Source organism: Mercenaria mercenaria, chromosome 4, assembly GCF_021730395.1.
Source record: "Mercenaria mercenaria strain notata chromosome 4, MADL_Memer_1, whole genome shotgun sequence".
Taxonomy (NCBI): Eukaryota; Metazoa; Mollusca; class Bivalvia; order Venerida; family Veneridae; genus Mercenaria; species Mercenaria mercenaria.
In genome coordinates this window covers 79,234,229-79,260,351 of record NC_069364.1, presented here as the reverse complement: position 1 = coordinate 79,260,351, position 26,123 = coordinate 79,234,229, and the positions used below count along the sequence as shown (strand labels likewise).

The 26,123-nt window shown below is 36.3% G+C and overlaps 3 protein-coding genes across 4 annotated transcripts in view; 2 read left to right on the top strand and 1 right to left on the bottom strand.

Moving 5' to 3' along the window:
* Window positions 1-13,834, top strand: LOC123552255 (dehydrogenase/reductase SDR family member 6-like). Of its 2 annotated transcripts, none has more exons than XM_045341762.2 (9): window positions 1-74; window positions 1,034-1,127; window positions 1,635-1,710; window positions 2,533-2,629; window positions 2,978-3,086; window positions 10,705-10,765; window positions 12,004-12,117; window positions 13,290-13,441; window positions 13,666-13,834. In XM_045341762.2, exons 2-9 carry the CDS (start codon window positions 1,056-1,058, stop codon window positions 13,717-13,719), a joined length of 735 nt encoding a protein of 244 aa, XP_045197697.1. In that variant the 5' UTR covers window positions 1-74; window positions 1,034-1,055; the 3' UTR covers window positions 13,720-13,834. The 2 variants fall into 2 exon arrangements, with proteins under 2 accessions (XP_045197697.1, XP_045197698.1); XM_045341763.2 differs by having other exon boundaries at window positions 6-74; window positions 1,039-1,127.
* Window positions 13,835-14,844: 1,010 nt separating this feature from the next.
* On the top strand, window positions 14,845-22,624 carry LOC123553017 (uncharacterized). Its single transcript, XM_045342769.2, has 7 exons — window positions 14,845-15,149; window positions 15,954-16,171; window positions 16,565-16,683; window positions 18,611-18,741; window positions 20,243-20,444; window positions 21,875-21,973; window positions 22,463-22,624. The coding sequence occupies exons 1-7, from the start codon at window positions 14,845-14,847 to the stop codon at window positions 22,622-22,624; spliced, it is 1,236 nt and encodes a 411-aa protein (XP_045198704.2).
* Window positions 22,625-22,632: 8 nt separating this feature from the next.
* Window positions 22,633-26,123, bottom strand: part of LOC123552254 (exportin-4-like) — a 47,896-nt gene continuing 44,405 nt past the window's right edge. Inside the window, exon 24 of the mRNA XM_053541758.1 lies at window positions 22,633-24,002. Within this exon, the coding sequence (XP_053397733.1) occupies window positions 23,712-24,002 (291 nt within the window). The 3' untranslated portion in view covers window positions 22,633-23,711. The remainder of the gene's footprint in view (window positions 24,003-26,123) is intronic.

Genomic DNA, 26,123 nt, shown 5'->3' with positions numbered 1-26,123 from the left:
ATATGCAGATGTTTTTACTGTTAAATTTCCCTCGTTTATCTTGGACCTGCACTCCCGGTGGTTTTAAACTGAAGGTAAGTCGAAGTTTTGTTTAAAATAGTGATTTAATTAAGCTATTTGTTTAAGAAATAGATAGAACGTTACAGTCCTACTCAAATCAACTTCGAGTACCAAAAAAGTTATTAGAGTTTTAAATATGTGAAGATTGTGCCGCAAATAGGGCCACTATACAGGGACATACATACAGGGCGGCTAACCTGACATTTCCGTATCATACACGATCCAGGTAACATTCCATATGCGTCGAAGACAGGGAAACGACTGCTTTGTTACAGCCTACATAGCTCCCTTCGAATATAGCTTCTCTGGGAGTTGTACATTTTCGGAACACATTTTCGTATATTCTATGCATAAAAAGGATCTATACACGGAGCACCTATAGCTCTGTTCCGCATATAGCATACAGGTCTCATTTTGTTTCTACAGTGTAACATGGGGTAAGTTCACATGGAAGCTCTAGGGTAGTACGTGTAGAGACCGACTCTATACTCGATAACCAACTTGAACGGTATAAGTTAGTACACCAATCGTACCTTCCCTGTTGAAGAGCTGAACTCTGCAAACTCCACGGCAAGGTAGGGTTTACTGGTTCCTTGCTTTATATCACAGCGCTCAATTTGCAGGGGAGAAAAGTTTTACGTATTTCCAGGGCCCAATTTTTGATTGGTCGGTTTCATTACTGGTTAGAGTAAGTATCTTTTACACAACAGTTTACCCTTCCCTAGAGCTCCGATGTGAACTCACCCATCCATATTCTTAAAACTATGCTGAAATGATATTGACTGAGTAAGTTTGTAGATGAAGTTGTGAAAACACATTTATTCAGGAAGGGCCTGAATTGTCCACCTGAAAACTTGTAGTACAGTCTTGACCCCATGTGTCTGTGTCAGTGTGATTTTAAAGAGAATGTTTCACTTTACTTTATTATTCAAATAATTTGTTCCTATCTTATTTTTAAACGTTTTATTGTCAGAATAGTGTTCAGTCAATCTGCAATGGGTCGTTTAGATGGTAAGGTGGCAGTGTTGACGGCAGCGGCACAGGGTATTGGGCGAGCTGTAGCTGAGGTAAGGACTTCATTTTTGGGGAGAAGGAGACACTGGGACAACAATCAAATACAATTCACTCTGCAAACTGGTATAATTGATCGTGTTAAGCCCTGACAGTACTTAAGGAACCAGCGTTGGAGCAATCTGTTCTAGTCGCGTAATGGCGAACAGGTTATTGAACACTAATTGTTTACTTTGCATGGCCACAGAGTTCTCATCTAAAGCTGGTTTTGGTTTAAATTTCATTTTTTTTATGTATTTACTGAAATTTTTGTACACAAACATGAGAGAGAAGGTTGTATTTGGTGTAATGAAAGTCAATTTACCACGCCCCAGCAGTGTGCTTTTGACATGATTTTACAATAAGCAAAATTTAATGAAAGATTTACTATTTCTCACCCAGTGAAATATATTTGATACGTTTTCACAGAAAAATTATCAGATATATTTCTCTGCAATAGTTAACAATACACATAAACATGAAATGCTTGTTTGCTATTTTTTTTCTATATATATTTCTTGAAGGCATTTCTCCGAGAGGGGGCGACAGTAATTGCTACAGATATCAATCTAGAGAAACTGAAAGAATTGGAACAATTAGGTAATTATCAATATTATTAAATACTATTTAATCAGTAAGTTCTATTTGCTAGTTATGTAAAATGACAGCAAGTTCGTCTGTTTGAAGCCCTTCCTCCTAATACTAACTGACATACAAAAGCTTTAGCACCATTGGACATAATTATGCTAACATGTAAGCCAGAGTTATATTGCCACGTGAGGTCAGCCCTTGATGCCAAAATCGTGTGTATAATCTGAAAACATTTGACCAAGTAATTCCTGAGAAACATGCTTACATGCAAAATTGTTGCAAAATTTCTATGAGAAAAAGGGGCATAATTTTGACAAAATAAATGCTAGTGTTATGTTTCTTGTCGTTGGATGGGGAAGAGGGGAAGAGGATGTTTTGCGCATGCTCATTGTCAACACACGAAGGCCTGACAGTGGGTCACTTTTCATTGCTTGATCCGGAATGACTGTTGCAGTATTTTTGAGAAAGCTAGATATAATACTAGAGACAATTTTTAAAATGGCAAAGTGGTCAACGTTCGTATAGTCCCCATTTTACATACCCCTTTCAGGGCCTCACTTCGTGTGAGTTAGCTTACTAAACATAAATTTAAATCGTGTCAATTTTTCAGCAAATGTTAAGCTTTATTTTGATACCAACCATTGATAACAATTTGCAGAAATAAAAAAAACTAAAGGTAAAAATCCTCATTTTCTGTCCGAGTTTATCTTCAGTACCAGTATGGGTAGACTTAAAAATAAACGCAGACCTGTTACTCGCCTTAAATGCATTTCAAAAACATAAAACAACTTCACGTTATAGCAGTGCCTTACTCGTATAGTTCTGTTTCAGGTGCTGACTGTCGTGTGTTAGATGTAATGGACACAGCAGCAGTGAATGCGTTCGCTGCTACCATACCTCGGATTAACATACTTTTCAACTGTGCTGGGTAAGAAATATCCATAGACGCCAGGATTTTTAAACAATTTACACGTATTCGTAAATTGAACATTTATGTTATCAACAACATAGAGACTTGCTCGAGTAAAACATGTGATTTATTTTCTTCCATTCAGTCGGACAAGATCTCATTTCAGAGGCGTCTCTTAGTTGTTTGGCACAAAGTCGGCAAAAATGAGAGCAATTATTACAATGACTATCCAACCAAACACTGTTTCCCTTGCACGTTTTTTTTAGTATTTTAAACGTTTGTTATTACCTTGTAGGAAAGTCTTAAACTATCTAAATGAGTTTGTTGCAAGTGAAATTTTCATTAATGTCTTGCATCCTATTTCAGTTTTGTTTTTCATGGGACTTTGTTGGACACTGAAGAGAAAGACTGGGATTTTTCTTTCGATCTTAATGTGAAGAGTATGTACCGAATGAGCAAAGCATTTCTTCCAAAGGTAAAACTTGTAGCTTTCCTTCACATGGTAAAACTTGCAGCATTTCTTTCAATGGTAAGGTTGAAGCTTTCCTTCCAATGGTTAAACTTGTACCAATCTAGCAAAGCATTACTTTCTCAAATAAAACTTGTAGCTTTCATCCCTATGGTAAAAGTTTACCAATTTAGCAAAGCATGCCTTTCTAAGATATAACTTGTAGCTTTCCTTCCAATTGTAAAACTTGCAGCTTTCTTTCCATGGTAAAACTAGAACAGAATGTCCAAAGCCTTCATTCAAAAGGTAAAACTTGCAGTTTTCCTTCGATGGCAAAACCCTGTACCGAATGGACAAATATTCCTTCCACTGTAAAACCCCTCTGCTAAAGGAAAAACTTGTAGCCTTCCTTCTATTGGTTAAACTTGTAGGTTTCCTTCCATGATAAAATTTGTATCATTTCTTCCAATAGTAAAAACTGGCACCGAAAAGAATTTCTTCCAAATGTAAAACTTGTAGCTTTCCATCCATGGTAAAACTAATATTGAATGTCCAAAGCCTTCTTTCGAAAAGTAAAACTTACATAGTCCCCCATGGTAGAACTTGTATCTTTTTTATACGCCCGTTTGAAAAACGGGACGTATTATGGGAACGCCCCTGGCGGGCGGGCGGGCGGATGGGCGGGCGGCGTCCACAGACTTTGTCCGGAGCATATCTTCTTCATGCATGGAGGGATTTTGATGAAACTTGGCACAGTTGTTCACCATCATGAGACGGAGTGTCATGCACAAGAACCAGGTCCCTGGGTCTAAGGTCAAGGTCAAGAATGACATTGTCCGGAGCATATCTTCTTTATGCATGGAGGGATTTTGATGAAACTTGGCACAATTGTTCACCATCATGAGACGGAGTGTCGTGCACAAGAACCAGGTCCCAAGTTCTAAGGTCAAGGTCACACTTAGAGATCAAAAGTCAAATTCAAGAATGACTTTGTCCGGAGCATATCTTCTTCATTCATGGAGGGATTTTGATGTAACTTGGCACAATTGTTCACCATCATAAGACGGAGTTTCGTGCGCAAGAACCAGGTCCCTAGGTCTAAGGTCAAGGTCACACTTAGAGATCAAAAGTCAAATTCAAGAATGACTTTGTCCGGAGCATATCTTTTTCATGCATGGAGGGATTTTGATGTAACTTGGCACAATTGTTCACCATCATAAGACGGAGTGTCGTGCGCAAGAACCAGGTCCCTAGGTCTAAGGTCAAGGTCACACTTAGAGATCAAAGGATACAAGAATAATAACTTTGTCCGGAGCATTTCTTCTTCATGCATGGAGGGATTTTGATATAACTTGGCACAAATATTCACCACCACAAGATGGTGTGTCAAGCACAAGAACCAGGTCCCTAGGTCAAAGGTCAAGGTCGCACTTGGAGGCCAAAGGTCAGATACAAGAATGACTTTGTCCAAAGCATTTCTTCTTCGTGCATGGAGGGATTTTGATGTAACTTGGCACAATTGTACACCATCATGAGACGAAGTGTCATGCGCAGGTCCCTTCTTTAGAATATCTTTCCTTTGTTGTTACTATAAATAGCTTATATTATAACTTATTCATAGGCCAAAGGTCAGATACAAGAATGACTTTGTCCGAAGCATTTCTTCTTCATGCATGGAGGGATTTTGATGTAACTTGGCACAATTGTACACCATCATGAGACGAAGTGTCATGCGCAGGTCCCGTCTTTAGAATTACTTCCCTTTATTATTACTATGAATAGCTTATATTATAACTTATTCATTACTAGTCATAGGGAAAAATCGAGACCCCTTTTCTGTAGTAGAACATGCATGTTACATCCAATTTTGAGGTGTATTTTGACCTATCTCTACCTGGTAAGGATATTTGTGTGGACTTACAATTTTTTCTTTGGATTTTTTAAAACTTCTTTAGTTGTTACTATAAATAACTTATATTGTAACTTTTTTATAACTGACCGTAGGGAAAAATCAAGACCACTTTTCTGTGGTACAACATTGATGTTACTTTCAAATTTTAGGTGTATTTTAAGGTATCTCTACCTGGTAAGGAGTTTTTATGTGGATTTAAAAGACAAAAGAATTACATTAATTAATAAGCAACCACAAAATTAAAATTCCATTTGCAAGTACAGGTGCTAGTGTAAAGAAATTCGCTGTGACGGGCGTATATTGTGACATTCTGGCACTCTTGTTTCCATGGTAAAAATCTGTGCCGAATGGGCAAAGCATTCCTTCCAAAGGTAAAACCCTCCTGCTAAAGGAAAAACTTACAGCCTTCCTTCCAGTGGTTAAGCATTACCAACTTTTAGTAACATCTCTAAACCGATAAAGCGGGGCAGATCTACCTATCATAAAAATCAATAAAACCAATAATCCAATATCATCGCTACCGGACGGATTCGTTGATTTCCGTACTAATTGTTGTTGTTGTAGTAACACGGGGGCAAAAATCGATTATTAACAGCTTTGGTCATTATCTGATGCATTTACAGGCGGGCGGTTTTCTATATGATATACCTGAATGAAGTTTTAATAATTATTAAAGTGAAAATCATTATATAATACTTTATTAATTGTCAAATAAAAGTAATATTTAAGAATATGAATATGTTATCTGAAATATTTAGAAATCGTTACATTTTATACATCGAACACATAGATTTACTTTCTTTTTAATACATGAAACATCATGCTAACATTTATCTATTTACAGAAAAGAAATATTTATGCACAAGAAACTGTCTGTAAATAAAATAAATATTCATGAATATGAATATGTTATCTAAAATATTAAGAAAGCGTATATACTTCCTCTATACGCGCTTTCTTTCACATATTATGAACATTGGAGTATGAGCTTTTGTTTCTAAAATATTTTCAAAATTCTAAATCACTAACGCTTTTCGATTTTTATCGTAAAGGGTAGTAAAACAGCAAGTTCTCATGTATTTCCGTAACATAAAGTTTGTCAGTAATTAAGTTTTGAAGCCTTCATAAGAAATATAGCTTTTTTTTCAAGATATCTAAAAAGTATTTTTGTTGTCGAACGATTTGGGGACCAGTCGCTTTAAAGAAAAAGAAGTATAGAAATAAGACTTATACTTTTAAAAGGAAATACTTAACCCTTACCATGCTAGACACGATTTGTTCTTCCTTTGCGATCGGTGCAGATCATGATCAGTCTGCACGGATGTGCAGACTGATCATCATCTACACTGTCTGCCATTCAGCCAGTAACTTTTTTGTATGCACCCTTTTCATAGTACTGTCCAAATTGAAAGATTGACAAGTTTATTATTGTAATTTAGCATGGTAAGGATTAAGCTTCTTATATCGTGCCTAAATAGAAATATCATATTTGCGTGACTTGAATAGGTACTGCTGACAAATACTACTACCATAGATAACTTTAACTATAAATATATCGTTACAGGAAAAAATCAACATTAAATAACAATAACTTAATCAATATCTCAATTTTAGAACAGCAGACTTACTAAATTATAATTTTAGAATAAATAAGTTTTTTTCGTGAAATTTGGGCCAAGATCTTTACTCAGTAAATATTTACGGAACAACTCTATTAACGACGTGAATTCTAAATTTGTACTGTCATACGATTCATGAAATAAGTGTACAAATCGTAAAAACAAAGTTCCTGAAAGAAAGGGAAAAGACTATATAAAGACAGAAGAAAGTGAAATAAATATATTAAAACGCAAAAACCATAAAACCATAAAAATACCTATCACTTGTAGTAAGTGGGGTAACATATTTTTTATTACCCGGCTTGAAACAACAATGAACGGATACTGTTTACCCCTAGGCAATATTGTAATACACAATAAAAGTCAAAGGGTAATTTTAAGATATTTGTTACAATTAAATTATTTTATGCTTGATGTGATTGTGTGCAATCTTGGGACTAAAACAAATAATAGATATCGCAATTTTTTAAACGAATGATTTAAGAATGTACCAACAACATGCATTAATTTAAGAATACAGAATAATATATACAAAGTAGATTAGGAAAGAAGCAGAATTATCAGTTCATCAAGGCTATCTTTCAAATTAAAGTTTGGTCATATTATGAATAATAGAAAATGATTTTTTTGTTTCAAAATTATTTAAAAAATCCCATATGAAGAAAAAAAGTTGACCGCGTTGGAGATCGGACCCTGACCGCCGCGGCAATAAAAAAGTCACCAGCGGCAAAAAATAATATAGGTAATATAGGTATCTGGAAATTAATTATCGCTATATTTCTTAAGAATGCTTTGAAACTCAATTACTGACAGACTATATTTTACGGAAACACATGAGAATTAGTTGCTTTAAGTATCTTTTTTTGCGATGAAAATTAAAAGCAGTTGTATATTTTATAGATGCGAATTGAACACTTAATCCTCCATAGCGTTATTTTAAACGACAGCAGATCTAGGTTTCGGAGTTTCTGAGTTCCACAATTAATTTGTTTTAATTTGTCTTATTACAATCTCAGTTTTTTTTTTTGTTGTTTTTTTTTTTTTTTTTTTTTGTCAATGTGAAGTTGCCTACAATTCATAGGCTTTGAGCTATAACAACTTGAACCGACAGTCAGGCTAGCAGACGACAGTATTTTCCGTAACAGCTTCCGAGTACTTACAGATAACGGCGGAAAAAGCCGGATTTTTAAAGAAATGTTCACTGTACACACTAAAATGCAAAAAGGACCAAACAAACCATTATCAAATTTAAAACAAATTACACATAACGAAAATTGAATAATTTTTCTACATTTTTAGGGGTATCGAATTTTTGATTATTTGCGGAAAATATCTCATTTTATCTGTTATATTTGAAAAAGTCAAATTTTTTAACCCGTTTCCTACAGAGTCTATATGAACTGAGGTTGGTCTATTTAAAGTAAAAAAGGACCAACCAAATATTAAAATATTTTTTAAAATAAATATTCATAATATCCGGAATAAATTAAACTTTAATTTGTGGGGTATCGAATTTTTGATTTCCAAATAGAACTTTTTCTATTTAAGTTTAAGTGATTTTTTCCTTCTTTGTTTATATAGGCAAATTTATCGATTTTCCGATAGATCGATGTTACTAAAAGTTGGTAATGCTTGTACAGAGTGTGCAAAGCATTTCTTCAAATATAAAACTTGTACCATTTTTGCAGTGATAAAATTCATGCCGAATACTTGTTGGTAAAACTTAATGTTTGATGGTAATGCATTTCTTATAAAGGATTCCCGTTGATGGTTAACTTGAATATTCAGCATCTGTAAACAAGTCCAAATTCTTTCGAAAGTAAGGCTTGTACAAAATGTACAAGCATTTCTCCAAAAGCATTACTGCCGAAGATGAAACTTATACAGGGTGTTTGACGTATTCAGCAAAAGGCAAAACCTGTATAAACCTCCAAAAGCATTACTGCTAAAAGTAATAATTGAACAGAATGCGCCAAGAATTCCACTTGTACAAAATATGCAAAATGGTCTTGCCTAATACAAAACTTATACAGATTATGTAAACGTTCCTTTAAAAGCATTCCTGCAATACACAGAACGTGTACAGAATGTGTAAGCAGTGCTCTAACAACATTCTTGTCAAAAACAAAATTTGAACAGAATGTGTAAAACATTCTTCCCGAGTCATTCCTGTCACAGTTGAAACTTGTAAATAATGTGTAAAGCATTCCTCAGAGTTGTTTCTGCTAAAGGCGAAACCTGTACAGAATGTGTAAAGCATTCCCCCGAGACATTCCTATCAAAGTTGAAGTAAAGCGATTCTCCCTAGTCACTCCTGTCAAAAGTAAAATCTGTACAGAATGTGTACAGCATTCCTCCCGCATTTCTCCGTCAAAGGTGAAACTTGTACAGAATGTGTACAGCATTTCTCCCGAGTCATTCCTGTCGAAGTTGAAACTTCCCGAGTCATTCCTGCCGAAGTTGAAACTTGTACAGAATATGTACAGCATTTCTCCCGAGTCATTCCTGCCGAAGTTGAAACTTGTACAGAATGTGTACAGCATTTCTCCCGAGTCATTCCTGCCGAAGTTGAAACTTGTACAGAATGTGTACAGCATTTCTCCCGAGTCATTCTTGCCGAAGTTGAAACTTGTACAGAATATGTACAGCATTTCTCCCGAGTCCTTCTTGTCGAAGTTGAAACTTGTACAGAGTATGTACAGCATTTCTCCCGAGTCATTCCTGCCGAAGTTGAAACTTGTACAGAATGTGTACAGCATTTCTCCCGAGTCATTCCTGCCGAAGTTGAAACTTGTACAGAATGTGTACAGCATTTCTCCCGAGTCCTTCTTGTCGAAGTTGAAACTTGTACAGAATGTGTACAGCTTTTCTCCCGAGTAATTCTTGCCGAAGTTGAAACTTGTACAGAATGCGTAAAGCATTTCTCCCGAAGTACTCCTGTCGAACGTAAAACGTAAAAAAGGTGTAAAGCTTAACATCTGTTACAGTCCGTTTTCTAATAAAGTTGCAAATTGTAATAATTATTACAAAATGGGTTGGAGTTTTAATTACAATGGGACATCTACAAGTTTCATCGTTGACAGGAAAACTTTACCCCTTCTGTAAAAGAAAATGTCAATCAAAGTTTATTTGAGCCGTGCCATGAGAAAACCAACATAGTGGGTTTGCGACCAGCATGGATCCAGACCAGCCTGCGCATCCGCGCAGTCTGGTCAGGCTCCATGCTGTTCGCTAACAGTTTCTCCAATTCCAATAGGCTTTAAAAGCGAACAGCATGGAGCCTGACCAGACTGCGTGGATGCGCAGGCTGGTCTGGATCCATGCTGGTCGCAAACCCACTATGTTGGTTTTCTCATGTCAATCAAAGTTTATTTTAAGTTTCATAGAAATGCGACAAATAATAAGGATGTTATACGGACAGTCTACGAACTTCCCGATCACCCCTCGTATAAGATGAAACTTTTACAAAATGTGTATTTGTTATTTCTTACAACTAATTCCTGCCATAACTTAAACTTGTATGAAATGTCTAAAGGGTCCTTGTCAAAATCAATATTAGTGCTTGTACTAACTAGTGCTTGTACTAGAAAGTGATATCTCTATTCCTATTAGATTTGTTGTACAGACGCTTAAAACATTTTGTCTATTTCTATCGAAGGTGAAAATTGCACAGGATCACAAATCCTTCCAAATAGAAAACATGTCGTCATTTAACTTCCGTGAAAATGGCTTTTCTGGATAAGCCTAAAGAATTGGCTTACAGATTTTTTTCAATGACACTAGTGAACGCCGATCGTTTTACTTGTACAGATTTACCTTCCTTGTATGCCTTTCTATCTGAACTACCTTTTTTTCGTATTACACATTTATCAAAACACTTAATGTGTATCAATATTATGTTGGAAGACTGAACAAAACACGAAGTCCAATGTTCTTCTGTGCGGAGGACTGCTGGCACAGCTTGTTTCCTGTATACAAGTACCACAAAGTGTGGTTAGAAATGCATAAAATCACGTGTTCCTTAGAGGTATAGAAAACATGCGATTCTGTCTGAAAGGGTTGGTGTGAGAATCAGCTTGCTGTCCCGTCAATTAACTATTAAATTCTGTTTCAGATGATCCAGCAAGATTCAGGAAACATTATAAACATGTCTTCAGTCGCTTCAAGCATCAAAGGCAAGTAGCTAACCTTTACACTGCTAAATTTCTACAATGGACTGGTCCATCATTCAATTTGGGCTGTACCATTTATTATTTGAAGGGGTGTTCACTGAAAATGTATTGACTGAACAGCTAACAGTGCAGACCATAATCATCCTGCACGGATGTGCAGACTGATCTTGGTCTGTACTGGTCGCAAAGGCAGAATCACTTGTCGCCAGCAACTAAAGAATATTTTCTCTATGTTACGAATTTTCTTAAGTTACAAAGAACCATGAAAATATATTACAAGTATGTGTGTCGGAAATTATAAAAACACACGAGAAAAAAAACAACAACAAAAAACCGTAACATATATGTATGGCAAATATTTCAGTCTTGCAATTTATGTGCAACTATTTTGATATACATTCATCTTTATTCAGTATTCTAATGAGGTAGTGTCTTTGGGATATTCGAAGTGTACGTGGAGTTCGTGTTGTATTTCATGTAAATACAGAATCACAAAATTTAAATGTTAACTGACGTAAAAGTCGATTGCAAACGCAAGCTTATTTCGGAACGGTGGAGTCTGGGATAAAGGAAATCTGACGTAGCGTCTTCAGCCACGTCAACGTCACATACGGAAGCATTTTGCAACGTAAAAACAACGTAGACTTTTTTTGTATACTTTAATATCTTGGTCAATTTATTAATCATTTAACAGTGTCGCGACTATGACGGATATTCTGTATTTCTTACCGACCACAGAATTTCTGTATATCCTAATAAAATTCCTTTGAATGGAAGTTTCAAGGGCGGTAGTTGCGTGAATAATGCACGTGCACACGTAACAAAGGTCATGCCAATAAATGTTGCTTTTTAATTTTCTTGGTTGGAGTTAAATTTAGTAACAAAACTGAGTACAGTGCTTATGAATGTACACCAATGAAGGTTGTTCTCTTATGAATGTAGTCTGTGTATGTTAATAGTTTATTTTGTATAAAATATATATCTAGAAAAAAAAAACATATACCCCTTTTTCGACTTTGCTTTTTTGTGTAATCTGTTATCTCATTAGTCATCATGGCATGCATAGGACGGGAAAATGCGATTCATTGTTTTTTTGCCCCATCTGTACTTCTTATGTCTACGTTTTCATTATTTAACCTTTTAAGTAGTCGAGTTTTGCTGTTATCAAATAGGTCATGTTAAAAGTTAATGTTTAACTATATATTATTGTTAAGAATTCCTACTATTCTACTATATTTTAGGAGCGCCGAATCGTTGTGTATATGGAGCTACCAAGGCCGCTGTGATTGGCCTTACAAAGGCTATGGCTGCAGACTTCATCACCAACAACATCCGTGTTAATTGTATCAACCCAGGTACTTTGTTGTTTCTTTGCAATAAGTAGTTACATTTTTAACGAGTTAGTTTATGATTTTTAACGACAAAATAAAACGCCAGGGTCCGTATTTATAAAGCATCTTAAGTATAAGTTTTGACTTAAGTTGAAGATTTTACTTAAGTTTGTGGTGATTTCAGCTTAAGTCTAAGTAAAAAAACTTAAGTCCTAATCATAAAACAACTTAAACTTAAGATACGCAAGTAATGACTTAAGTCAGAAAACAAAATGGCATCGTGAGTACGATTAGTGTTGTTTTTCAGATAAAAGCACTTTAAACATATTTGCGCATGTTGTATTTGTCTGAAATTAATGTTGTCTTTTTTAATGTTTTCGTCCACAATAAAAGCCAAGAATTACTTATTAAGTTGTTTTATGAATAACAAATATACTTAAGTAAAATAATTATAAATTTCTTACCTAAGTAATACTTAAGTAAATAATCGATTTCTTATACTTGTACTTAAGATGCTTTATGAATACGGCCCCAGAAGTTTACTAGAGGACTTTGTGCAAGAAAAAATCTTTAAACACTCAGACTGTGTGATAAGAAACATTGAGAAAAAAGTGACTAGTGCACGACTGAAGATAAATTACCAACTATTCAGTGTGCGTAATGCTCATTTGCCAAACTACGCGTTTATATATATATCATGACTATGTTAATCGTTTTCTACATATCATGACTATGTTAATCGTTTTCTACATATCATGACCAGGTTAATCGTTTTCTACATATCATGACCATGTTAATTGTTTTCCAGGTTAATCGTTTTATACAAAGGAGTATGATATCATTTCATTTCTTGAATTGTGTCTGTGGTTCTACCTCGTACGCTCGTTACGATCGGTTACATACCGGACACGAATGCAGGGATAGAATCGTTATAGGTCTTCCGGAGTTCACTCCGTGGAAAGGTAAAGATTAAGATCAGAACCCAACGTGGTAACGGATTTTGGAGACTCTGGGCAATTATGCGATCGCACGGACTGGAAACCGCTGTAACAGGATCAGAACTCTGAAGCTGTATTATTGCATCACTGTTTTAAGCTAACCATTTTCAATATTTCAGCACTATTAAGTCGAAAAACAACATTAAGTTGATAAATTTTATGTTGAATTGAAACACTTAAATTTGATTTCATTTCCAGGTACGGTAGACACACCTTCTTTACGCGGCAGAATTCAAGCACAACCCGACCCAGACCAGGCGTTGAAAGATTTTCAAGCTCGGCAAAAGCTAGGTCGTTTCTGTACAGCAGAGGAAGTTGCAAATCTCGTGCTATATCTCGCTTCAGACGAGGTGACGTTTAAAAAATATTTTGATAAAATATGGATAGTTTGCTATAACAAGTGTGATTCAGACATCGCATTTTACTAAAGGTTACATTTTATTGAATACATTTTACGAAACTATACCGGTAGTTATGCTTATACAATACGACTACTTGCTATATTTTCACCTTGCAGTATGGTTTTTAGAAAGTTTAACAAACGCATTAATTAATATTTCAATTTTTATTTCAGTCCACATATGTTACCGGTCAACAGTTTGTCATCGACGGAGGCTGGAGTTTATAGACTTGATAAAGCATACAGTCTACGCTGCATTGGAATCACCTATAGGAGTTCACTCGTATATAACTATTTTATGTACATATATGACATAATAAAGAGACTTCTGTTTAATAAGAAATGTTTTTACTTTTATTCAAGTGTGTTACAGTTGATTTGGTACACTGAAATTAGTCACTGTAATATTCCGCAGAAACAGTAAAAGTAAGGAATACAACAGTTAACAAATTATAGCATAACTTATGACAAAAAAAGAATGTTTTCTATTCGGAAACTGTCGGACAACAGAAGGATGATTTATCTCTTAAACCACACAATAAAATACATGGTCATTGTTTATACATGTGAAAAGGAGAAGCAATGTTTTCAAATTTTCATTTTCCGACTTGTCAGTGTCTTCCATCAGCTTAGCAGAAATGCAGTAACCCATATATTAACCGAGTTACTGGTTTAATACAAATGTACTAATCTATGTAAAGAGTGTTGGCATGTCAAGTAAGTCCACATTTATTAAAAAGTACACTTGTGAACTAGAATCTCACGTTGAACTTATCCAATACACCATTTACATAATCTTTATACATTGGCAAACAAGTAGAAGGCGTTTGGGACTTTTGAACTTTGAGAACACTTGTGACATTGCATCACCTGGATGCACAACACAGTGAAGCGTTATTGCCTAAATTCCTTCGTTGCCAAGTGACCCACAACTTTGGTCAAGTCTTTTTATGGTCAAATTAAAAGCCCAAATAATGTTTATGTATATAACTTTAAAATTACAGTTGATAGAAGCTGCGCATTCCTCAAAAAAGTAAATGATAATTTAATCCCTTCAAATATTCCCGAGAAACAAAATGAACTTATGTAAAAAGGTTTGTTGACCATTCCATGTTCTTACTAAATTTAATGTGACAACCTGACTGCATGTCCCTAGCAGCCAAACCATTCCAAATATATATTCTTGATAAGGGCTGAAACTTTAAACCGAGAGTCTCAGATGATATGGAAGTGCATTGTTAATATAAAGCGCACCAGTTTATTTTCAAAATTTGCAATTTCTGTTTTGACACCAATTATTATTCAAATAAAAAAGACAGTACAAGCTCTTGAAAAAGTTTTCAAGCAAACAAAATGTTTATTCGGATTTTACTTGTGTTAAACTTTATTGCTGGAGTTCGAGGTCTGACCCCTGCCGAGTTACAGCAGTGCACGGCAAACCTGGCGTGTAGTATCGACTACAAAGATGTGTTCCAGACTAAGTTAGATAACGCCACTCACATCGTGGAGCTCGAGCTTGAAATACTCAGGCACCAGACCAACAACTTGATTTTACCACTTGAAGCGCGGGTTAATTCGCTTGAAGCTAACCATAGCCAGCAGACGACCACCACAAACGCTGTGTTAGGCAAGTTACAGAATGATGTAAACTACGACAGGTATTTCTTCAAAATACTTTGTTCTGTAAGCTCAATTGTTAAGAGGCTTATTGAAAAATCCGCAAAATTTATTTATTTCCAAGAAAGAAATATAGTACCGTCAGCAGACAGAACCGCTGATATTTTGAAACAAAATACAGCTGCGACGTGATAATCTTTCGTTATCCGTGTATTTTTGTAGTTGTCCATATGTTTCATTTAGTTTTCTTTTTCAATAAAATCGGTGTTTGTGTGATTTTTTTTTATCTGTTTCATAGGTTTGCAGATGCACCAGGTCATAATGGAGTCTATTCACTGTGTGCATAATAGAAAACCGCTTAAATCTGTGCTGGGGGCGGGGGCGGTGTGGGGCGTGAGTGTGCTGTGGCGGGGAGGTGGGTGGTGGGTGGAGCGTAAGGTTTTTGCACAGTTTACCTTTTATCGTCATACTTCGAGTCTGCTATCACCTTCAATATAAATCGTTCCAATCATTATGCAAATATATATTATTTACAGGAGTATAATATAATATCAAAAAATAAATGTAATAATATATTTTCGGCTCCGGTGCCTCGTCAGATGAATACGGCAGGTCTTCGGATTGCAGAATGGTAATTGGTATTTTAACGTAATGTACATAGTTTTAGTCGTAACACATACAAAGACACATTCTTTCAGGAATAGGCTATAGGTGGGATTATCTTTATGTTCCGGTTTATTCATTTTATGATCGTAGTGTTTGATGTTTTTCGTATCATGGCAATAAACCATTATGCACACAAACAAAATAGGGAATGTCTTTTCATCCTGTTTTTATTTCTACAGACAATACCTGGTCAATCTAACACAGGGGTTGTATATCCTAAATGATGAGTTCCACCGAGAGAACATGATCCGGTACCAAGATGTGCACAAACTCGTTCTTGAGCTCAACACGGCCAAAAACGATATCGCCACCCTTCAGACAGCTGTGAAAGCGTTACTCGGTCACAACTTGACGGCAAATCAAATCGTTGGCTCGCTTGGAACTGCTTCTTGCGCAGGTAAACTACGAGAATACAGCACAGGTTCGGATCAGTCTCCTGCAGACCCCATATGTTTGAACTTATAACGTATTATCATTTATGAAACTTTCTTTACTGTAAGCATCGGCAAATGGACATTTTATGGTCTAAACAACAGTTTCCAAATACAAGCGCCACTATGTTCGGTTGTTTTCGTCATAATTTAATGTAGGCTATTTGTATTTTTTCCATCCTGTTCAAACTTAATGTCTGTTCTTTCTGTATCTTATGGTAATGGTATTGTTGATTGTGACTGAAATGCCGAGTCTTGAAGTATGATATTGTCTTTACGGAGTAACTTTTCGGCCCGACAGCTACAGACCTACCTAAACACAAATCATACTTTAGGCATAATTCTGTTTTTTTTTTCAGACAAGGATTCTGAAATAGCACAGATGAAAAACAACCTTACATATTATATGAATGCTTTAACGTCCACAAACAAGGCCTTGGAAAATGTTCGAGCACTAGAAACATTCCTTCAGTCACAGGTTTGTGCAAAAATATTATCCCCTCAAATCGTACCCGACGAACGAGATATGATCAGAAAGTATAACTATCAAATTCCTATGAATACAAAAAGAAATATGTGTATATAAATGTTTAAAGTGTTATTAGCGACTTGGTTATAGACTGTACAAGTTCATAGTTAAATATTCAATCCGTCATATGTGATATAACTTTGTTAACAGCCTCAAAACTTCAAAATCTTTGACATTTATATGGTTCAAAATGCAACAGTTATGATAAAAGTTACGGAACTTATACACCAGTCCCTTAAAATACTCCATGTTTCTTAAAATTTTCTTCGAAAATCTAATCAATTAGATTTCTGTACGTTAAATTAGGATACTTGAAGCATTTAAACAGAGTCAACATTCTTGTTAAACACAAATGCTTCGTAATGGCTGGTCGGCAGTAACTGGCTGAGTATTTTCAGTTTCCAGTAAGTTGTAACCTTAACATTTGACCTGATGCTCAGTTATCACTAAGGGGTTATCCGCTGATCACAAACAACCATACGATGGAGTTTTAAGACCAATGTCCAATCAATGTACAGTTAATACTAACAAAAGGGAGTTTGGATACGTTTTATGGACACGACTTTTCCGGCTTACCAAATGCACTCTACTGTAGGTATATTCTAACCATGGCTCAGAAACAATTTTTAGATTCAACGTCAATTTGTACTTGACATTTGACCTACTTACTTTACGAAGTTTGACTAATGACAGTTTTCCCAGTTGCCGGTCGGAAACCATTGTCGACCGACGGAGTGACTGTGAGAGAAACGATACACTTCCTCTTCTTTGAAGGGGGTGATGAGCATAAAATGCTATCAGTGTGTTTAGGTATAACGTGTCGTTCGTATTTTTTTTTTTTATAGTTTTTTTATATGTTTAAACTGTGTTCTTCTCTATTACATGAACGAACAGGGCGAATGACTTTTGACACTTTGCTTGTTCAAATCAAGAATACTTTTCACGCTGCAAAACAGTTCGGCTGGATTAAATCGTTATTTCAAACCAAAGAGCTATAAAAATAAATGTACTTCTTTGTTCAAACATATATTTTCACATCATTTTTCAGTTTTTTTATGCCCCGAAGGGAGGCATATAGTTTATGAACCGTCTGTCCGTCTGTCGGTCTGTCCGCAATTTTCGTGTCCGGTCCATATCTTTGTCATCCATGGATGGATTTTCAAATAACTTGGCATGAATGTGTACCACAGTAAGACGACGTGTCGCGCGCAAGACCCAGGTCCGTAGCTCAAAGGTCAAGGTCACACTTAGACGTTAAAGGTCATTTTTCATGATAGTGCATTGATGGGCGTGTCCGGTCCTTATCGTTGTCATCCATGGATGAATTTTCAAGTAACTACGCATAAATGTGTGGCACAGTAAGACGACGTGTCGCGCGCAAGACACAGGTCTGTAGCTCAAAGGTCAAGGTCACACTTAGACGTTAAAGGTCATATTTCATGACAGTGCATTGATGGGCGTGTCCGGTCCATATCTGTCATTCATGCTAGATTTTAAAATTATTGGGCAGGAATGTGTACCACAGTAAGACGACGTGTCGCGCGTAAGACCCAGGTCCGTAGCTCAAAAGTCAAGGTCACACTTAGACGTTAAAGGTCATATTTCATGATAGTGCAATGATGGGCATGTCCGGTCCATATCTTTGTCATTCATGCATGGATTTTAAAATAACTACGCATGAATGTGTGGCACAGTAAGACGATATGTCGCGCGCAAGACCCAGGTTCGTAGGTCAAAGGTCCTAAACTCTAACATTGGCCATAACTATTCATTCAAAGTGCCATCGGGGGCATGTGTCATCCTATGGAGACAGCTCTTGTTATCATTTTTAACACCGCGAAAAGAACGTGTATTTACAAGGAGAGCATATTTACAGGTAGTTCAACTGAAGGCAAACTTGACCAAAGCAGAATCTGTAAATCATATAAAAGACAACCTTATAGTGAGCCTTCAAAATCAACTAAGGGCTGCACAGCTGAATGTCCCGACAGTACCACCGCCAGGAACGTGAGTAAACTTTGTTAACTATTAACATACGGTATTACTGGTTTCTGAACTTTAAATTTTCAAGAGCTGTCAGCACCTTGCATATTTTGTTCATAAGAGTTTTTATTTCAATGGTTTGCAAAAGGTATATCATGAATGTGAAAAATGATGACTTTGAAATGAAGTATTCAAAAAGAGTATTTTTTTCGAACCTTATATGCACTCGGCTCCAAAAGAAAGTGTGCACTTATTTTTCTGTTATTTGTTCTCGGTTATTTTCATGAAAACTTATAATGTTTGGTACCAAAATTTAAATCAGTTCGTAAACAAATTGGTGTGCATTTTAGAGTTTGAGTTATACCTGAAAGTTAGTGTATGAAAAAATGAAACAAAAACGTCGGAGAATTTTTTGAAATATTTAAACTTAAAAAGTGCACACTTTCTTCTGGAACTGAGTATACTACGGAATCCTGTTTCCGCCATCGACTTTTCGACCAGACAGATACGCGAAAACTTGAAATTAAGCATCTAATTTCAACTTTTCGTGCTATAAATTTACCGCGAAAAGTCGGAATCTTGAAGTTTTTGACCCGAAAATTGTCGTGCAAACGTCAACTTTTCGGCCCAGAATCAAGCGCGAAAAGTAGAAATTAAGAGAGCTAATTTCAACTTCTCGTGCTAAGATATTTCCTCAAAAAGTTGAAAAGTTGAAGTTTGTAACGCGACAATTGTCGTGCAAATGTCAACTTATCGACTGAATTTGTAGGGCGAAAAGTATATAAATTTAAGTCTTAACTTGTACTTTTCGTGCCAGTTCTTTGGCCGATAATTTCGCGATATTATCGCTTAAATTTCGACTTTTCGTTCTAGGGTAGGGTTAGGGTTAGTTAGTTTAGTTTAGGGTTAGGGTTTGAACGAAAAGTCGAAATTTAAGCGATAATATAGCGAAATTATCGACCAAAGAAGTGGCACGAAAAGTAGAAGATATGTCTAGGCCACTTAATTTCAACATTTCGCGCTAGAGTATGGGTCGAAAGTTGATGTTTGCACGACAATTCTCGGGTCAAAAACTTCAAGATTTCTACTTTTCGCGGGACATCTTTGCGCGAGAAGTTGAAGTTAAGGCTTTTAAATTTATTCTTTTCGCGCTTTATTCTAGATCGAGAAGTTGACCTTTGCACGACAATTGTCGTGTTAAAAACTTCAAGTTTTCGACTTTTCGCGGTACATTTTTAGCGCGAAAAGTTGAAATTAGATGCTTAATTTCAAGTTTTCGCGTATCTGTCTGGTCGAAAAGTCGATGGCGGAAACAGGATTCCGTAATATACAGTTCTGGATTTTTTACGCAAGTAACTTCTTTGGATACAAGCGGTAGAAATATTCACTTCCTAACTTTTTCAAAATCGTTCACGTGATATTCCAGTCAATGGTGTGCATTTTACGTTCACACATATTGTTTCAACAGAAAATACAGCTTTCAAAACAGCTTTCAACGGTAACAATGATAGCAATATAACTCTAGGTGTGAGGATGCATTGGGTATGAAGAATGGTAAGATTGCAGACTCTTCGATAACTGCCAGTGAAAGTCAGCCTGGGTATGGTCCGGAGCACGCGAGACTGGACAACGGTCAAGGCTGGTACACGCCCGAGAGGTCCAGCAGTCAGGATTATCTACAGATAGACACTGGCTCTATGCATTACATTACTAAGGTTGCTACACAGGTTAGTTGATTTATTTCACTGTTTCAAAACACAATAGGTAAGGGTAGATTTCTCGGAAGCACAGAGCACCACAAAAACAGCCTCAGAGCGTAGGCCCACAACAAAAAGAAGCTGTAACGGGAAAATATTACAGACGGGTTGCTTCAACCAACAAATACGTTTTAATTTTATGCAAAATATAGATAGAGGGGGAGGAAGGGTAAGGGGTAGAAAGGCGGCGGGGGAGGGGGTTGAAGGGGAAAGTAGAACAAAGATAAATACACAAAGGGAATGCTACGTTCCTTAATCACAGTTACACTACAACGTAAACCCTAGTAGCGCAGACATTTACTTCAGTGTACCAAAGACAAACACACACACCCACACACAACTAACATAGATAAACAGACAAGTAAGATATAACAACATTGTAGGGCACCGCCCAAGACACACAGACGCAAAAGCACACACATATAAGCAGGAAAAAAACAACAATCGGGCACCGCCTTAGGATTCCGGCAGCCGGAATTAAGGTGGACACGATAACTTTCTCATCGTAACGGGGGAGGGGATACCAAAACAAGGGAGCGCAATTGGAAGAGGGAAGGATGGGGGCGATAGGGGGAGTGGGGAGAAAGAGGAAAGAAACGCTAACAACAAATGAGACAACATACGCAACACGAAATCAGTACAAGACAGACAGCAAACAACTTGAAAATTGGGGCACCGCCTTGGATCGGTCAGTAACCTATACAAAGGAAACAGGGGTTTAAACGCGTTTAGGGCATGCCAACCTACCCTATTTTCAACAAGTTTGACAACACAATGTAAATAAAATCCTCGCAGAGAAAGGCTCTAACATCAGCGAAAAAAATACCAGATCATATTAACAATGTATTCAACAACTTGTCTGAAGTCAGAGCACCAAGAGCCTAACTTTTAAGGGCACGACTAAGAAAGCCACAAGACCGTTTTAATGACATGAAAGCCATAAATGAAAGCACGTTATGCCCATACTCGGCAAAACTGCTCAATTAATTTTTCTTTCTACACCTAAAAGTAGTGTCTGAAGGTGTTAACACCATCTCCACTTTGCAAGTCGAAAAGTGCGCCTATCGTATCTTTAATTGTAGGCCGTTTTTGGTTGCCTTTTCAAATGAACCGAAACAGGCCATGTGACGACTTCCCTTCCATTTGATTGTGAACGAGGACCCTATGTGCCACACCGGGTAACTTTTGATCACGGGCGGGCACATTGGTAGAACCACCGACCTCCAATAAGCCCTCGCATCAAGAAAACCACACCTCAAGCGAAGTTTCAAACCAATATCAGCGGAGGGCAAGTTATTCTAAGTCAGCGAGGTTCATGTAGTCTGTTTAAACATGAACATGTTTTTCCTAAAAGCTTGTTATATGAAATCAGTTCTCATTAAAGCGCGAATATTTCTCAGGGTGCTCCATGCTGTGACGTTATGGTGACAAATTACACACTGCAATATTCTACAGATGGTGTCAACTGGAAAGACTATAGAAAAGACTGTGCTTTACAGGTATTGTCTAGCGACTTTCATTTAAATAATAGTTTGCTGGATATATGTACGTGCACTACAATTTAGACAATTATTGTCATTATTAATAATGTTATAATAACTATTATTATTATTATGTACAACGCCATTGAATATATCATTGTATAAAAATAGGCGTTTAATCAAATTATTCAGTTTCAGTTTTAATTTGGCTCAAATATTGGCCATTAGTGTCGGCCATTACATAATCATTTTCTCTAGCGACTGAATAAAAAGCATTTAATGAGAAATACAATGCTTCACAATAGTCTCGTAATAATTTTCAAAACCTCAATTTAAAGTGTCCATTTCAGCCTTAAAGGAAATTTGTAGAAATTTGTTTTCATCAATTACATAGAGTAACATGCCAGCATAAATGAGCCACTTTTACATTGCTGTTGAACTGACAGGTAATCTTGAACGATTAGAACAACATGTAGAACTTACATTATTTTTACTATTTATCTTCAGTATTTGACAGGCAACAGGGACACAGTAACTGTGGTAGAACAGAAACTGGCTGAACCAGTGCTAGGAAGATTTATACGCTTCAATGTGAAAAACTTCAAGACAAATGGGGCCTCGAACTATGTTGGCATGAGGGTGGAATTGTATGGCTGTAAAAAGAACTAACAAAACAATCTGAGCAAATATTTGCATTATTTATGCATCTTTTAATAGATCAAAATAAAGATTATGTAAAGTTTGACTTTCATTCAACAGAAAATGAAAATACCTTAACAAAACAAGGAAAGGTTTTCCCTATCAACAGGGTTGTTCAAATTATGTGAGTATTAAAACTGTAACTAAATTGCATCAACACAACTATACACTGGTTTTTTATTGACTCCAAAACACAATATGTACTTGTTCATAATTTAGGTAATTCTGTTGATTGAACACAACCATCCTGGTAAAAAAACAAAATAAGACCACCTTTTATTCAAAAACTCTAAAAGACATTTAAAAGAAAGTATCAAGTATGTTAAAATAATATTCCCTAATTCCTGAATTACACTCCATTTGAGCCAGACTTCATGGTATCTTAGTTTCTATGGCTTTAGTACATTCACTACAGTCACAGCAATTCAACCTTTTATTTTTATTTTAAGACACACTATAGCTGTATAATACACTTTATCACAGTATTTTTTGTTCCTTCAAGTTTGCAAAATCTCATCTCTCTCTGTCTGGCAATCGGCCCCTTACTCTGTACATATACAGGTCAAGATTCTGTTCTGGGCCACAGTCTCCCATGGCAATACAGTTATATAATTTATCCAAAGCAAGTATTTAATTTATAAAGATATGATATCAATGCTACGACATCTGTGATATCAGATGCTGGTACATCTATAATGTATGTGCTTGGACATCTGTTATGCACGATGGTACATGCATAACATCTGTAATATATAGTGCTATAAGCATTACATCTTGAACGAATGGTGTTACATGCAGGACACTGGTAACATATCATTGACCTGCAATAACAGATTTCACATTAATCACTAATGAGTAGGATTCCAACTTCAGTCTCTTTACCCTTTTCTTCCAATCATAGCACTTTTTGATTATAAATAATAAATAATGCCTGTGTACCTGTGCATAATATTTTGAACATGAGCTTTTTGCAAACATACTGTGTACCCTCCACATATGTGTAATCACTAAAATTCCTCTCAGCAGAACATATATTGCATAGTTTGTAAAAAGTGCATCATTTCACACACAAAAATCCTCTAACATTTATCAAGAAGCTGTTGAAATTCTCCATAAATATCAATTTATTGTGTCTACTGACTGTCAAAGACAGAGAAGGTGGAGTTAGGTTGTTGAATGCCTCCAGGAGGCGTGTCTTGTATGCCTGATCTATATGAGTGTCTAGGATCTCGTGTACTAGGTGCTGATACTCCTCCGTATGACAACAGATGAGGCAAAACAAGGATGAACTGGCTGTGTCAAGGAGGTCCATGTTGAAATTCTCTAGAAGCAACATTCGGAACACAATCTGAAATAAATTCAGTATATATAAGCTGTTAAATAATACATTTATAGGCAACCTTGTCCACCATTAATCTGCAACCAAAGAAAGACACAACCAGTTTGGCCAAAAAGAACACTCAAATAACTATACATTTTTTTTGTATACTTATCCTAGTTTCCAAACCTGAAAGACTGTATGAAAACTTTGCAGCCGGAAATAATCTACAGACTTCTAAGAATCACAGTTTTAACTAGAGCTATCACTAAAGGTGATGAATGTACCCCCCGCATGCACTGACACAGTACATTGCAATTTGACGCACACAAGATTGCATAATTATGTAGACTGTATGTATATAGACTGTATGTATACAGTATAGTAACAAAAAACAAAGTCCCATAACTATGCAGAATATTTATCTAAAAGAATGTAACATGCACCATGCACAACTAGGGTTGGTACTGATCACTTGTGTGAAGTTTCATTAAATTGTGTGCAAGGGTTTGGTAGATTAGGCACGCACAAGATTGCATATGCAGACTGTATGTACATAGTATGTTAACAAGAAACAAAGTCCCATAACTCTGCAATTTTTGTCGCTGAAAGAACCTAACATGCCCCATGCACAACTACTGTTGTTACTGATCACTTGTGTGAAGTTTCATTAAATTGTGTCAAGGGGATGAGGAGAGATTGTGCGCACAAGATTGTGTCTAAGTATATAGTATAGTAACAAAAAAACAAAGTCCCATAGTAACAAAAAACAAAGTCCCATAACTCTGCAAATTTTTTTTCTAAAAGAACCTAACATGCCCCATGCACAACTACTGTTGGTACTGATCACTTGTGTGAAGTTTCATTAAATTCTGTCAAGGGGATAAGGAGAGATGGTGCGCACAAGATTGCGTCTACGGACAGACAGACAACCTGAAACCAGTATACCCCCCACTTACAACTTTGTTGTCGGGGGGTACAATAAAGACTTCTTTGCTATAACAAAGTACTTTCTTGTTAGGCTGCAATTCTTAACACTTACCCTGCTAAATTTCTATAATGAATTTGTCCATCTTCCAATTTTGACATTAACTGTTATAGGGGTGTTTAGCAAAAAGGTTACTCAAAAAAGACTAAGCAACAACAGAGCAAAGCATTAGAAATATAGATAAAGTCTGTCCCAGTTTGATCAGGACAATTGATGGTTTATAAAAACAACACAAAATTTTCTATCAATTTGACCTTAAGTACTCTTTTTCTGGCTGAGATGACCAAGTAGCTAAAAGAGACACGATTTTAAGATGAACTACAGTCTGGTATCTGTTCAAGGCTGCATGGAAATGTGTCCATTTGGCAGTTTTTGATGACTTGCATGTTTATACTTGAGTAAGTAACAAAACAAGAGCTCGTCGAACACGAAATGCCCCCCTTGATGCATTCAGTAATTGCACAAGGAACAGAAATTATAAGCTCACTGTAAACAAAAGTTCTACTGTTTTGGTCCAATCTGACCTTGACCTTTAACCTAACTAGAGATCACAGAGTGATCTTGGCACCGACCACCAAGCCACTTTTTAATGTTCCAAATTTCAAGACTAGCCCAAGATCAAAATCAAGGTGAAATTTCATTTCGGTACAAAACACTGTGCATGTGGTCCAAATTTGAAAGATGTAGCTTGAGAAATGTGAAAGTAGGTCACTAATCAATTTCAAGGTCAAAGTTCATTTCGGTAGACAGAACTATGCATGTGCTTCAAATTTGGAGGCTGTAGAGTGAGAAATGTGAAAGCAGATACTAGGTAAAAATCAATGTCAAAGTTCAATTCAGAACACAAAAATATGCATGCAGTCCAAATTTAAAGCCTGTAGCTTCAGAAATGTCAAAGTAGGTCACTAGGTCAATCTCAAGATCAAAGTTCATTTCGGTACACAAAGCTATGCATGTTGTCCAAATTTGAAGGCTGTAGCTTGGGAAATGTGAAAGTAGGTCACTAGGTCAAAATCAAGGTCAAATCTTATTTTGGAACATAAAACTAATCATGTGGTCCAAATTTGAAGCCTGTACCTTAAAAAATGTGAAAGTAGGTCACTAGGTCAATAACAAAGTCAAAGTTTGTTTCGGTACACAAACCTAAGTATGTGGTCCAAATT

What these genes read in the sequence shown, in the direction of transcription:
- LOC123552255 (XM_045341762.2), top strand. Translation starts at nt 1,056, where the DNA reads ATGGGTCGTTTAGATGGTAAGGTGGCAGTGTTGACGGCAGCGGCACAG. An exon ending in AGTCGCTTCAAGCATCAAAG is followed by an intron (nt 10,766 to 12,003) that starts GCAAGTAGCTAA and finishes ACTATATTTTAG; the next exon opens with GAGCGCCGAATCGTTGTGTA. An exon ending in TGTTAATTGTATCAACCCAG is followed by an intron (nt 12,118 to 13,289) that starts GTACTTTGTTGT and finishes TTTCATTTCCAG; the next exon opens with GTACGGTAGACACACCTTCT.
- LOC123553017 (XM_045342769.2), top strand. Translation starts at nt 14,845, where the DNA reads ATGTTTATTCGGATTTTACTTGTGTTAAACTTTATTGCTGGAGTTCGA. An exon ending in ACAGTACCACCGCCAGGAAC is followed by an intron (nt 18,742 to 20,242) that starts GTGAGTAAACTT and finishes ATATAACTCTAG; the next exon opens with GTGTGAGGATGCATTGGGTA. An exon ending in GAAAAGACTGTGCTTTACAG is followed by an intron (nt 21,974 to 22,462) that starts GTATTGTCTAGC and finishes ATTTATCTTCAG; the next exon opens with TATTTGACAGGCAACAGGGA.